The 14,154-nt window shown below is 35.9% G+C and overlaps 1 protein-coding gene across 3 annotated transcripts in view; it reads right to left on the reverse strand.

Annotated features, from left to right (window-relative positions):
* FSTL5 (follistatin like 5) overlaps positions 1-14,154 on the reverse strand; it is a 332,497-nt gene that overhangs the window by 217,513 nt on the left and 100,830 nt on the right. For all 3 annotated transcript variants that reach the window (XM_074905701.1, XM_074905702.1, XM_074905700.1), the window contains exon 4: positions 3,425-3,673. In XM_074905701.1, coding sequence (XP_074761802.1) covers positions 3,425-3,673 — 249 coding nt within the window. The remainder of the gene's footprint in view (positions 1-3,424; positions 3,674-14,154) is intronic.

A 14,154-nucleotide genomic window follows, 5' to 3' on the forward strand; every position in this document is an offset into this window, starting at 1 on the left:
CTCTTTCATTTAGCAAGTCAGTCCTTTAATTCCACTCATCATCTAAGTGTTTAAAAGGGCAATATTTCAAACCATTAAGTAGAACTCACGATGTTTGAGATCAACTATAAATCATTTGGTTACAAGATGTATTATTTAAATAATTATAGCTACTTAGCTTCTATTGTAATGTTAATGAGGTATATAGAACATGTGCTTGGAAAATTTTATCTCCAGACACAGAATATGAAAGTGTTTTCTGGTAAACTTACTCAATTAAATAGGTGTATTTCTCAGCTTTTCTGATCTTGAGCTCAAAACCCAATCTGTCTAAAACTTAAAATTTATTCATAAAGAAATATTTCTTCCCCAAGTAAAAAAAAAACAACCCAGTATGAGAATTTGAAACCTAAAACCCAAAGCACGACCCTGTCAGAGTTAAATATAACGCTTAAAACAGATAAAATTAACAACCCAAAAAAATCAATAGTGACCAAGTACACAGTTGTTTGATCTGAAAATCAACTGATTAGCAATAAACCAGAAAGCAAAAATCTTTTATTGTAATCATTGTATATATGAGGCATTGTTGTCAGTGACTACCATATCATGTAACAGCAACTTCTATGTGTACTGAACTTCTTACCCCTCCTGTCCCCGCAGTCCAGATTAGATTTTATTAAAGAATTCTGTGAAAGACTAACCAACAGGCTCAGAATATTTGTTTTCTGAATGTAGCATATTTTTTAAATTTTTTTTTGTCTCAGAAACAGCTCACTGAATTGACATCATTTGTGCTAGAGGTTGCCAGCTAATAAGGATGTGGCAGCGTCCTTCTGACAACATCGATAGTGATGTGGTTCATCTTCGCCATTCAGGAGTCCTACTGTTGTGGTATTTTCCCTATTAGCTTTTTAATATTTTTGACCTGATAACTGGCAGGACTTCAGCTCTACTGAAGTTAATTTACCAGTGGGTAGCTGAGAAGTGTTTTGTAAAAGGAAGAAATCACATGAAAATAGTTTGACATTTTCTGGCTCCTTTCCCATATATACAGTGAATGTTAGAGGACATATTCAACAGTCATGAATGGCAACAATGCCTTGACGTCACTGTGTTGTACTACAGCAATGTATGAGCTGAAGTTAACAAGATAGAACGTGATATGGGTAAGGCTCATATATACCAAATAAAGGAAGATAGTCTCACCTGTTTAACACCATCGAAGTCAACATAAGATGAGAAAGAGAAAAAATGAAATATTTTACACTATTTGTAGATATCTAGTTATAGTGCCCAAATTAGAAGATTTGAATATCTTGATAAATAACATTTTTCAGAAGCCAACTAGAGCAAGTCACTTGGAAACCCTATCCTTTTCTGAAAATTGTCGCACTAAAGAAGAAACCTAATTTTTTAATCCAAAATTTAAACTAGGTGTCTAAACTCGAACACAATTCAGTTATCCCATTGTCCACTACAATAGATATGAAAGTAATGCGGAAAATGTAAAACACAAAGATGAGCTAACAAAACTTTAGGCAGCATTTGGATGATATTTCTAGATAAAATACTGAGTCACTTTCCATTTCAGTAAATAAATCTCACTGCATTTTTCTACCTCAGAAAAAGAAACACTGTAATTTTTCACAAATATGCTCTGAATTTATTTGCATTGTATATAGCACACTGAAGAAATTAAATTAGCCCCATAAATTTAAAGATTTTATTGTTTGTCATTTTTTCTATCAGAGTACTGCATCATCAAAAAAGTTTTTTGGTTGTAATTAAGACACTAGACAGAAGCATTCATGTTGTGTTATTGCACAAACAATACCCTACAAGCCCCATATACTATACTCCTAAAATCAAATTTTAAACTTCTACATGCTGCTTACTTAAAGTCTATAAACTGTGATGATATATCAGTTTTATAGTGTCCACATTTAGTTTTGAACCAATTTAAACCTTCACTATTACTTACAAGTGTATTTCCCATTAAAAGTTTTTAATACATCCCCCTTTTAATCTATGAACCCCTGTCTAACATGTTTTGATGAAGTTTCTGAGCTTAACTCATCTGTTGAAGGAGGCAAAGGAGGAAAGGCACTTCAGCTTGGCAGTCACCCCATTTATTCAGCAAGAAACAATGATATAAAGCCCAGCTGTGCAAGATTATATTTTTTTCTTTTAATAAGTTCTTGAGAAAAGATAATTTTTGGTGGGTTCACCCTGCCCATTATTCAATTGTTCTGCTACAAACCCCTTCATAATAATAAAGATAATGGTATTTGTGCATGACCTGGGGTGCTTGGATTTGGTAAAAAAAGCCCAACTTCTTGTTTAAAAGACAATTCCTCAACCATAAATGTAGTGAAAAATTCAACTTTGAAAATTTAAAAATTGCTTCCATTGAACAACCTTATACTAGAATACAGTCTTGAAAATTCTGATTAAAATTTAAGTGGAATATTGTAAATTAAGTTAATGTTCCCTACAAAGGTGTATTTCATTTAATGGAAATATTTTAGTAGACTTCTTTCTGTGGTGATAGTAGTTATTAGTTGATATTACTGAGAATGCAACTATATTCACAACATATAATGTTTACAAAAATAGGACAGTCTTCAAAAAGAATATGAAATAATTCAACCCCTAGGTAGATTCTTTAAAAATGACCTTATTTAAAAACACCACTACTCCCCCCAAGCCATCTGCCCATTTTAACCAGTAAAACATGCTTCAAATCTGTCAAAGTACTCATAAACATGCTTAGTCAAGGTCTGCATTGGCAGAGTTTCAGAAACCTGCAAGATGTGCTCAAATTACATAACAAAGAACAAGTTTAAATTGCTGACATCTTCAGCATAAGATGCTTGACATAGGGTATACATCTCCATATTCAGACTGGCATCTCTCAGCATTCAGAAGGTTAAAAAGTAGCTAAACTTGAATGCTTTGGTAAATATGCAAGTAAACTCTTCATTGTCCAAAAAGACCCATTTAGTCATGAAGAGGGTGCTGGTCTATCAACTTCAACACTAAATACAAGCACAGGCCCTGCAGCCTTACAAAATCCCTCTGATATCCTAAATTCTGTTTTTTCTGTTACAGAGATTAATATTCTTTGGGTTTTGGGACTATAAGTACATTCAGTTGAACGAGGTCAACAGCCACATTTGTAAGACAAGCTGCCATGGATTAATTTCCAAGAGACAACTGGTTTATTCAGGTTAAAAAGGGTTGACTGCCCAGAGCACTGAATACAAATACATTTTTTAAAAAAAAAATCCATAAGATATCTCTCGAGTGAGATACTTACTGTATTAACTTTTTGAGTCATTTATTCACTGAACACTCAGTGCAGCCTCTGTAGAGCTTTAATTGAACTTCTTGAAAACACACACCCAATAGAAAATTCCAGATATTGTTCAGCCACACTTACCTTTGAAGAAGCAATCTTCATTGTGTACAATGGTGACCTTTTGCTTTTTCAGACAGGCAGCCCTGTGCACTTCACAATGGTTTACATAGAATTCTCCATCAGAACCACACACAGGCTTGTAATGTGGCTTGCAGTGCTCCATGCATAGACACTCAGCTTGGCCAGTCTCCTCATTCACAACGCAGTGTCTACCCAGACCACAGTACTTGTTTTCGCAGGATCCAAAATGGCCATCTTGACCCATATACCCTAAAAAAAAAAGATAAACAAAACCCAAACTTTTTGATATATTAATCAATCTTTGATATATTAATTGCATTTTGTTTAATTGCATGCAAGATACAAAAAGGATTGTATTATCTAAATGGAGTGAGAATATGTCCTTTGTTGTATCCTTGACTAATGCTTAACAAAGATCTGTCTGAAATGAAACAAATTTAATCTCATTATGACTAGGCATACTTTCAGTCACTGTCATGTGTTAGATTAACTGTAATTAAGAGCAAAATCTAGTACCAAGACAAGATTTACTTTTCATTTAAAAAATTTCATAGTAAGTCATATCTTTTTACATGTATAGCTGTTTGTCACCTTAGGGTTGCTATGTTACTGCATGTAATAGAACAATGCATTCTCTCAAATTTAGAGAATATCTTGAGTTAGAAGGAACCCATAAGGATTATCAAGTCCAACTCTGGAACATAAAATAGATGTTCACTCATCAAGACTGATACACAAGAATAACTAGAGCTGGGTCAATTAATTAATTAATTAATCCCACTTCCTGCTGCTCCTAGAACATGGAAATAGAGTGTCTGCATTAGGCCACCAAAGCCATCTATCCACTTTCTATCCTATCTTCGCTGCTGTCACCATGTAAAATAAGTACTGTGGTCAGTAGCTAATCTCTAGTTGAAAGGGGAAGTTAAGTGCATAGTAATGTTTCCTTAGTATATCCTGTTTCTGCTTGGCTGCCACAGAACTAACTATGCAGTCACTTCTTGCCAAGGGAAAAGGTACAATGAGAGAAATACAATCCGGAATTGTCAACTGCTAGTTACCAAAACTTCAATTAAATAGGTATTCTGATATAATAATTGTGTCCTAAATTATGTATAAAAACACTAAAATGTCTCCAAATGTGGAAGTAGACATTGCCCTTCACAGTTACTTCGCTTTATTCTCTTGCTCTACATTCCTGATCTCCAGAACTTGATCCCCAAATACTATATAGACCCAGTATTCTTAACACCTTGCAATACTTTCCTTATCCCCATAGACTAGCTGAATGATACTTGGCTGTCCCATTAAAAACAAACAAACAAAACCCAAACACAAATGGTAATGTGTAATTTGGTAGTATTAGATTCATTTTCTGTAGTGAAGAGCTAACATGTCAGTACCATAGTTTGACGCACATTGCTTCTAACCACTGAGAATTTGTGGTTTTCACTTCAGTGGCAGAAGTAAATTCTTACTACTTTCTTCTTAAACCCACAGGTCTATTAGATGTAAGACAACACTTCTTTGATTCTTTGCTTTCTCATACAGCACAAATTTTCTACAGACAAATGCACTAGAGAAAGCATGCAAGCATGAAATTTGGCTCTAATATGACAAATGCTTTTGCTGAGTTATTTTGTAACAATTTGAGCATAAAGTTAAGAGGACTACATATGCACCTTAAATGTTGTACGTCTGATATAACTACACTATAGTGATTTTTATACACATCTATGGAATAGAATACATGAGGCTAATGGTGGGTTTAACTGCTCATGCACCAAACTGACTTGAAAAGGGCAAACCCATTTCAACATTAAAGATTTCCCATAAATTTTTGAAAATATTATGCCCTGTGCCAATGTATCACCACTATATACAAGCAACAGGCATCAGCTGACAGAAATAAATGCAAATCCAATTTCCTTCTACTACTGCTAACCTCAAATAAAGTTTTGCAACATTCCAACAGTGCTTTACAGAACAGGTCATATACACACATTACAGAATTACAGGACTTCTTTGAAGTGATAGAACTGTTGCAGTTTGAGACCAAAATCCATAAATCATGATTATTTCTGCTTTCTAACTAGAAGATAAAGATCTCAATCTGACAATTGTTGTGAATTAATTAAGAGGTGAGTGGTGACTCAACAATGCAGTGTTGTATATTGCTATGAAAGTAGAAACCGATTTAAGACTTCACTTGGGACTTCATTTTAGTACTATAATTGAATCTGACACCTGAATGCAAAACAGCTACTTTCAGATGAGGGAGAATGATTTGCATAATATATATTGATATTTATAATATTGGTATATGTCAGAATATACCAATCATGTACATCAACAAACAAGCAAGCTTTTTGCCCTAATGAAAAACTGTATTACTTTGTTATGAAATGCTTTATAAATGTCTCCATTTTACACCATTAACTATTCCAAAACAATACATAGATCGCCATACATTTGCATATGCAACTCCTTCTATTGAAGTCAATATTAAATTCCCATTTACCTTAATAGAGGCAGGATTATTTCTTTAGACATAGTTGAACTTAAGGCAAAGACTATGTCTAACGCCTTCAGCATGTTTAACAAGCACTGTTCTGTGGTATTTTTATTTTAGAAGCTTAGAATTAGATCTCCTAATATGTTTGATGAAAAGAAGCAGCTATGCAACATTTCAAGTGGTTTATATTTAAGAAAAAACAGTTTAAATGTCTATTCTTAAAAAGTCCACCAACTAGTTGTTACCAGATCACTCACAGAAAAAAAATCTGTGCAATTTCAAATATGTGACAAAATGTTTACAAACATAACTTTGATATAAATTTGAAGTAAAAACACACCCAATTCTGAAACTGTGAAGAAATCAATAAATATTACATAGCTACCGAGATAAAAATAAATGGGTTTAGACATAGTGTTGGGTTGATTGTTTTGGGTTTTTTTTTATTAAATTAGTGCCACAGAAATCTAGGAATTTTAAGCCTACCAACAGAAAACAAGGTCATATCTAATGGCACAGATTTGATCTTCCTCAGTTAAGTCAAAATGCTAATTTTATTGTGGAGTATCAAATCAAATTAGCAGAAGGTCCAGAACACAGGCAGTAATTTGCATTTTTTTTTTCACCTAAGTGATAAAGCACTAAGTGCTGCAACTGAATAATAAACAGCTGCAAAAAACTATTTTAAGTACTACTAAGAGAAGTTTTTCCACAGATATTTATGTTTCCTCTTTACATTTCTTGGGACTTATTAATGCAATATTGGAACAATGAGACTTCTAATTCACAGAGGAATAATTCAGTGAAACAAAAGAGATGCCATATGTTTTGAATAGCTTTAGTAAGGGGCATTTACTATAGCTATGGATTAAAAACACTAGTATTTTGTTGACAGAGATGAAAAAAAATGCAAAAAATTTGACTCAAATACATCACTAATCTTTTTGTTTACAGAATGCATCATCTTCAAGTTTTAGCACACTGCCAAATAAATCTGTAAAAAATACAGAAATAAAAATCTGATATAAAAAGAACTTTTATCATCATAACAAGGTTTAGTTAAACAAGGCAACTAAAGCACAGCTTCATTAATGTTCTGATCCACCTGCATTTGGTTAGACAGACCTGAGTGTTATTTCTGACTAGTAGAGGTATTGCAGGGTATTCATGACTCTCACCAAATATGCTTTTCATCAAGTTTCAGCTGTCTTCCTGTCTGTACCATGGTAGGAGGAATTAAAACTCACTGTATAAACTAGCCCTCAAAAAAACCCAACTTCCATTGCTTTTCACTGTTGTAACCCAGCATGAAAGAATTGCTACATTTATCAAATCCTTCATTTTATTGAGTTTCCTGAAAGGCAGCTCCTTCAAATAGCAATAATTTTCATCTTGGAATAGAGCTGCTTTCTGTTTAGGTACAAAGCTACAGGAATCTTGTCATTATCAAACAAGAAGACATCTTTTAAAACCATATGGGCTGTGACTTGCAGCCCATTCATGAAATATGTAGCTATTCCAGTGACTCAGGAAATCACCACTATTACTTTTCCTACCTGGAATTATTTTTAATGGCGGTATACTTTTGATAGAGTGCTAATGGAAGGGGTTTGGGGCTTTTGTTTTACTTTGCTTGTTGGTTGGTTTTTTGGGGTTTTTTTTAACGCCAGTGTTGATAAGTCTGCTGTGACAAACTTGTTTAGGATACAGCACCCGTTCAGAAGACCACCACCATCACCACCTCCCTCCAAGTTATAAAACAAAAACCCACTAAATTTTGCTGAAGGTTATTCTTCTACCTAAGCATTTAGATTTAGAAAGTAAACTAGTCCAAGATGCACTTAGGTTCCTATATTTGGACATAATTCAGTAATTTAGTAGAGAAGATAAGCAGCCTAACATATCCAATATTGACTGAGAACAAGTAAATTAAGGTGAATAAATAATCTATCCATGAACACTAATCTTTTTCAAGCAATTTATTTAACATTGCTTATGTGATGATAGTTAAGTCTGCATGTCAAGTGCCACAACACAACAGGAAAGTGTGTACGCATATTAGCTATGTACTCTGAATTTTCAGCCAAAAAAGTGTAACACCTATGCATTCTGAGAGTGTCTACAGTACTACGGAAGACAAAACGTTCTTTGTTTTAAAGTAAGTCAGGAAAGATTTAAATTATCATAGCCTGCCCTGGTTTCGGCTAGGGTAGAGTGAACTTTCCTCGGGCTGAGAGGGAGCACAGCTGGCAGGCTGGGTCCCGATGGATTATTGGAGTATTCCATATCATGTGATATCATGTTCAATATATAGGTGACCCCGCGCACCTTTGGTTTTTGTTTCTGGGTCCCCATGGTGGGATTTTTTTTTCCCCTGGTAAGGTTGGATCGCTGCTGGGGACGGGCCCCGTACCAGCTGCCACTCAGTGAGCCACTGCTGAATTCTGCCTGTTTTGGACTACTATTGTTACTGTTGGTTTTGTTAGTAATACTAATTTTTTTTTTTTTTTTTTTTTTTTTTCTTATTCAACCTACAGATTTCTTCTTCTATCCCTCTCCTATTTCACCAGGGAAGGGGGGGAGTAAACAACTGGCTATGTGGCAATTTGCTACCAGCTGAGGTCAAACCACAACATAGCCTTTAGTTAAAAAACTGCCAAACTTTAAGAAATATTATTAAAAATTGATTATGTCTAAAACAGCCAAAGCAGTCACATAGGTTTTCAGATTCTCTTGAAACATAAACTCTAAATAGACATAAAATGAAAGAACAAACAAAAAGAAAGGGTTTTTATTTTTAAAAATTGGAGAAATTAAAATTGGTTTGGCTTTTCTTCTAAGACAAATTTTAACAAATACAGTTTCAAGCTGTCACTTAGGATTCCTTATACATGTTTCCTAGCTAAAGGCCAGTCCAACACCAGTCAGAGCTGAGGAAGTTTCAGGTCAAGATTCCACCAGTTACACTTGGGAATTAAGTGGATGTTTTAGCATGCAGAAGTCTCACAAGAATACACATTTTTTCCATTAATTAATCAGTTCAGAGAAACATTGCACATGGAAACTGGAAATTCATGAGAATATGAATCACCAAGTTTTTCAGTTAGCCCTAGGCTGGAACACACACAGGCTTTCTGTATGTTGAACATTCTCTCACAAACTCAGGCTTTTTTTTTTTTATTTCCCTAACAACAAAATTTGCATTCATAGCTTCTATCATAACTTGCAGCATTATCTACATGTCATCTAAAAGTGGCAGCTATTTTTGGAGACAATACATCGATATCTTGTGTACAAATAACTGATGCTGATTTCTGGCATCAACAGTCCCCCCTCTTCTATATAAAATGATTTTGTAAATGATAGTTCCAACTCTACAGATGTATTTTTATTCAATATACTGTCTACGAAAGGCCCAACCTAGACTGTAATCTTAATGTTGGTAAGCGTTCAGCGTAACCTTAAGTTTCATATGAAGCAAAACTATCTCAGGGAGAGCAGCAGGGAGAAAGAAAAAAAAAAAAGCAAAAAGAAGATTGATCACCGCTTACCATTAACACGGGTAGGGCATTAACACTGAGCATGACCTCAGCATGGACTGTGAGTATCTACTCATAAATATTAAAAGTCTGGACTTTTTTTTTTTTTTTTTAATGTATTTTAACAGCAGTTCTTCAACAAATTTTGATATCATTAGCAAGAATAGCTTGTAATTACACTGACTGAACATGACACTAAATCTGCATTACTCATTATGCAGCACTCTTGGTATATGAACATCTTCAGTAATTTTGCATTTTTTATTTTGATTAGGAATATTTTGGGCAGGGGACAAAATTTAAAGAAAAGAGTGGATAATTTGAGAGTAAATAAAAATTATTCATAATTTGTCAATATAACACTTATGGTAATGAAGATCCCCCACATAACTAACTGCACATATCTTAATAAACGGAAGAGAAACAGGATTTTGAACTCTCCTTACTAATGCATTCTCTAAATGTGGTATTAGAGTACCTTACCATAGCACATGCCTGGATTTTAAACCGTAGCGTCTTTGGTTGTTGGTTTATTGTGTGAGCCTATATTGTAACAGATAATACAGTTACTGACTACTAAATTATCTGCATTCCAAGATATAATCAACCTAGCCAAGCTTTTGGACACACTACTATGAATTTCTGTTTCATACATTATTCTGAATTGACAGGACCTCTGAAATATGGTCACCTGGGGCAGGGTGGTGGTGACCACTCACTTGTGGACATGTTTATGGATTAACATGCAAAGTAATTTTAATGTGTATCTTCTATAAAGTATATACAGACATATAAGCATTTCTTACAGATCTTAAAGTGACAAAAATAGAAATTCATGCCCCATGTTTATTCATTTCTCTTTTTCTTTGACTTGACTAACCCTTTACCATTATAGGGCATCTTCAATTTAAATAGTCTTTCATACCACCAGCTACAACATGAAGCTCATAAAACTAGAAGGAAATATACCCCCAGAGCTCCAAAAATCACCTTCAAACCCCTAATTTTTAAAGGCTCAGCCTTAAAAATAATCCATTCTCACATCCTTTTCCAAAGATTAAACTCAGAGGTCTCGTCTTTACACTTAAAAGTCCCTTCTAACCCCTTCACATTCAACTTTTTTTTTTTTTTCCCCCTCAATTTGTCTAGAAGCTTAAGTTTAAGCACAGGAAGAAAAAAAAGAATCAATTAACTGTCCGATACATTCTGAAGTTCTTTGTTTACATGCAGTAGTGCAGGCAGAAAAACACAGAGGAAGAAGGAACTATGGCAAGAAATGAGAGCTGTGAAAGATTACTTAAAGAGTAGCATGTTTCCTGACTGCAGAATAAAAAAGTTGAGAATAAAAAACCGAAGGTGTAATAGTCAAGTCCAAAGTTCATTCCTCTTAACAGAAACAAGGAGCCACTTGTTTGTCTAATTCAGTCTGGTAGAGGAGAAAGATTTGTGACATCACGGGTATGAAGAAAAAATTCTCATGGAAGAAAAAAATCTTTATGGTCCTTTCACCACAAGGAGAATCATTATAGTAGCAATTCAAACAGTCATAGAGTTTCAGCACAATTATTATGAAGAAAATAGAGAAATGCCACCTGGAAAAGATTCCCATTCATAAAGATGAAAGAGTATTCACAGAAGGCTGATCACATGAATTTTTCTGAGGAGTTCAAAAAAACATGGAATTATGGATGAACAAGTCTGAGGGACTCTGCTGCCTTGTACTGTTAAGGTATAGCTTTGTAATGTTAAGGTAATGAGATAAAAGCTGGAAGAACTTCAAAAGATGACCAATACATAGGCACAAGAATGTGCTACATCACTAAATAACCAAAAAAAATGCCTGCACATATTCAGTTACCAAAAAAAACCCCAAAACCCAAACCCAAAAACTCAGTGGATAAAATGTGAGGAACACACATCTTGAAACCACAAAGTAAGATTAAAAATATGAAGTTCAAGATAACAATTGCACAGAGACAAAACACTGCAATGTTTACTTAAACCAGTATTTTTCTATTTTCTAATTATTTAAAAGTGTAAAATAATTGTACATCAAGATTTCTGAAAAAAATTCAGGGGCAGGAATAATTTTTTGTTAGAATATTGTTCGTCCTCCTTGGAGGCTTTCAAGAGCAGAAGTGCAAACTGGCTTTGAGGAAGATAAAACACGAGTGAGCTATTCCAGTTTCCACACCAGAAAGAACTCCTCTTAAAAGCTGTCAAGCAATTCCCTGTCGCGTATTCTTTTCTGTAAGTCTGTTAGCCCTAGCTGTCATTGAAAGTAGCAATTTGGATCTCTTTAAAGTTTCTCAGTCAGAGGCAAAACAGAAGTTCATATCAGCAGCCCTAGTGGTTCGAAGATGGGAGGGTGGGAAAAAAGCAAAACCAAAAGTCCGCACCACACCCATGCAGGGGCAGGATGCGCACCTGCAGCCGCAACTGCATCCCACTGCCCGCAGCGACAGCCACTTTCCACGCACACCCCTCAGGCCTGCTCCCACCTGCCAGAGAGACAGTACATTGTACACATGATTAGTTTGCTGCACCATGGTTTTCTTTCAGAATCAACCAAGTAAGCTAGTGCACTATATATACAACAGTTTACTTTGCCTGTGCATACAATCAGTTTTGGCTGGGTCTTGTACTACCCTCTGCTCTCCTCCTCCCTGCCAGACACTCCCCCACTCACACAAAAAACCCCAGCCCTGCTTTGGCAGGGGACTGGATGTACTGTAAGGATTTGCACCTCCTTAGAATTTGACTGAAATCTTCTGGTGTGTTCAACATTTATCAGTGAGGACTGACTAACAGAAACAGACACTGATATTATCCCTGCACATGCTTTTTTTTTTTTCTTTAAAAGTCAGGCTAAATACACTTGTCTTGTGCATTTAAATAAAGTGACTTTCTTATTCTCCTGTAAATTCAGAACAAAATAGAAGAAAGTGCCACACTTCTAAAGGAACAAATAAGCAAAACTACTGTGAATAAAAGAAGAAAACTCCTGTAATACCAGGAAGACTTCAAAGTGTTGCATACCCAGCCTTTAACCTGAAATATTGAAACCTCCCAAAAGAGTCCATCTGTTGGTAAAAAACAGGCAGCTTAGCAACTTTGCCAATGTGAATCCCTTCCTCTTACCAGCACTTCGCAGCTATCTTGAGCAAACTTCATAGAATTTAGTTGCCTCACAAAAGAGAAAAATCAAATCATACCTCCTCTGCTTGAATCAAATTAAAGACAGGGAGCAAAACCACCACATAAAGAGAAGAAATGAAGGCACAGCCGTAACTAGCATCACATAAAAACATCTCCACTTATTAGGCAGAAACTTCTCCCACCTTCTAGAGCATTCACCTTTCTCCTCCCCCTTTCCCTTAGCTGACTCCTTATGGGCTTTCTCCTCCCAGGGTGCCCCAGCACAGGCTGCAGCCCCGCTGCCCCACGGCTGCTGCCCCTTTTCCCCGGCCACCTCCATGCCTGTCCAGCCTGCACTCACCAGCTCTGCCGTGGGCCATTTCCCCACGCCACACCGTGAGGCTCAGCAGCTGCCCAGCCCTCTCCTCCTACGATTAAGAAGGCTTTTTGTGGATTCCTGCCTCTATAAACTTCCTCGCTCATTTGCAGAGTTATTAAGCATCTGCTTTGATATCAGACTGTAACAAATAACTGTGACAACTCCACTGCACAGCTTTTCCTTCAGAGCAGTGCCCTGTTCACATTTCCACCTAAACCAAAATTAATTTCACCACCAAAGTGCTGCTGGGCAATGCTCTGGCCCTGTGCCCAGGGCCCAGACAGCAAGGTCTTCTGCGCAACTTCATAGACTGGGGTCTTCAGGTTCCCTCAGGTGAAATTACTGTCTTGGCTAGGACTGTTCAAGGGCTTGTAGGAAGCAAGAAAGTGTTGCCAAGGCCTCTTTCAGTGCTAGGAGGTGATTTTCTGGCACTATACTAAGCCTTGTAAAAATCCCCTTCGCTGATCATCCTCCTTACATTTGATCAGTGACCATTAAATTGGTAAAACTATTAGTGGGCTCAAGACACACTACTTGCCTTACACAGGAGAATGGAAAACATATACAGGCCTGAAACAAACAGTTTAACAAATCTGGAATAAGAGCACTGCTGGGTCTATGTGTAAATATAGACTGATGTTCTCCAAGCAGTTTCAAACCAGTAATTCATTACTTCCAATTAAATCCTTAATTATACCTAGCATTTACTGTGTTTTTCTTTCTCACGTATTATCCTTGTCTTTTCAAAAGTGTCTATTATTTGTTTAACATCAAACCAGTCGCAAATGACACGTTTGCCTCATCACAGATACATGGAACTTTATTCAAATGGTTGATTGCTTTTCAACTGCAGCGCAGCAGGCAGTGCTCTATTCTGCCAAATGTGTTACCCAATGTCACCAAGAGCAGGAAACGTGCACCACAGCTACAGCAGTTTTGAAAAGGTCATAGTTTGAACAATGTTTCACATATTTTAATGCTTATTTGAAATATAGCTTGCTGAAAATTACAAAGGTCTATCATAGTTCTCAAGTCAGACAAAACAGTATCACTTACTTGCTATTTAAAACCCAAATGGATTAGTTTTAGCAACAATGATCAAAATAAACAAAACTCTCAGTTAAATTATTGACTGGAATTTCCCTTTTACTTAGTTAAA

This window comes from Athene noctua, chromosome 4, assembly GCF_965140245.1.
Source record: "Athene noctua chromosome 4, bAthNoc1.hap1.1, whole genome shotgun sequence".
Classification (NCBI taxonomy): Eukaryota; Metazoa; Chordata; class Aves; order Strigiformes; family Strigidae; genus Athene; species Athene noctua.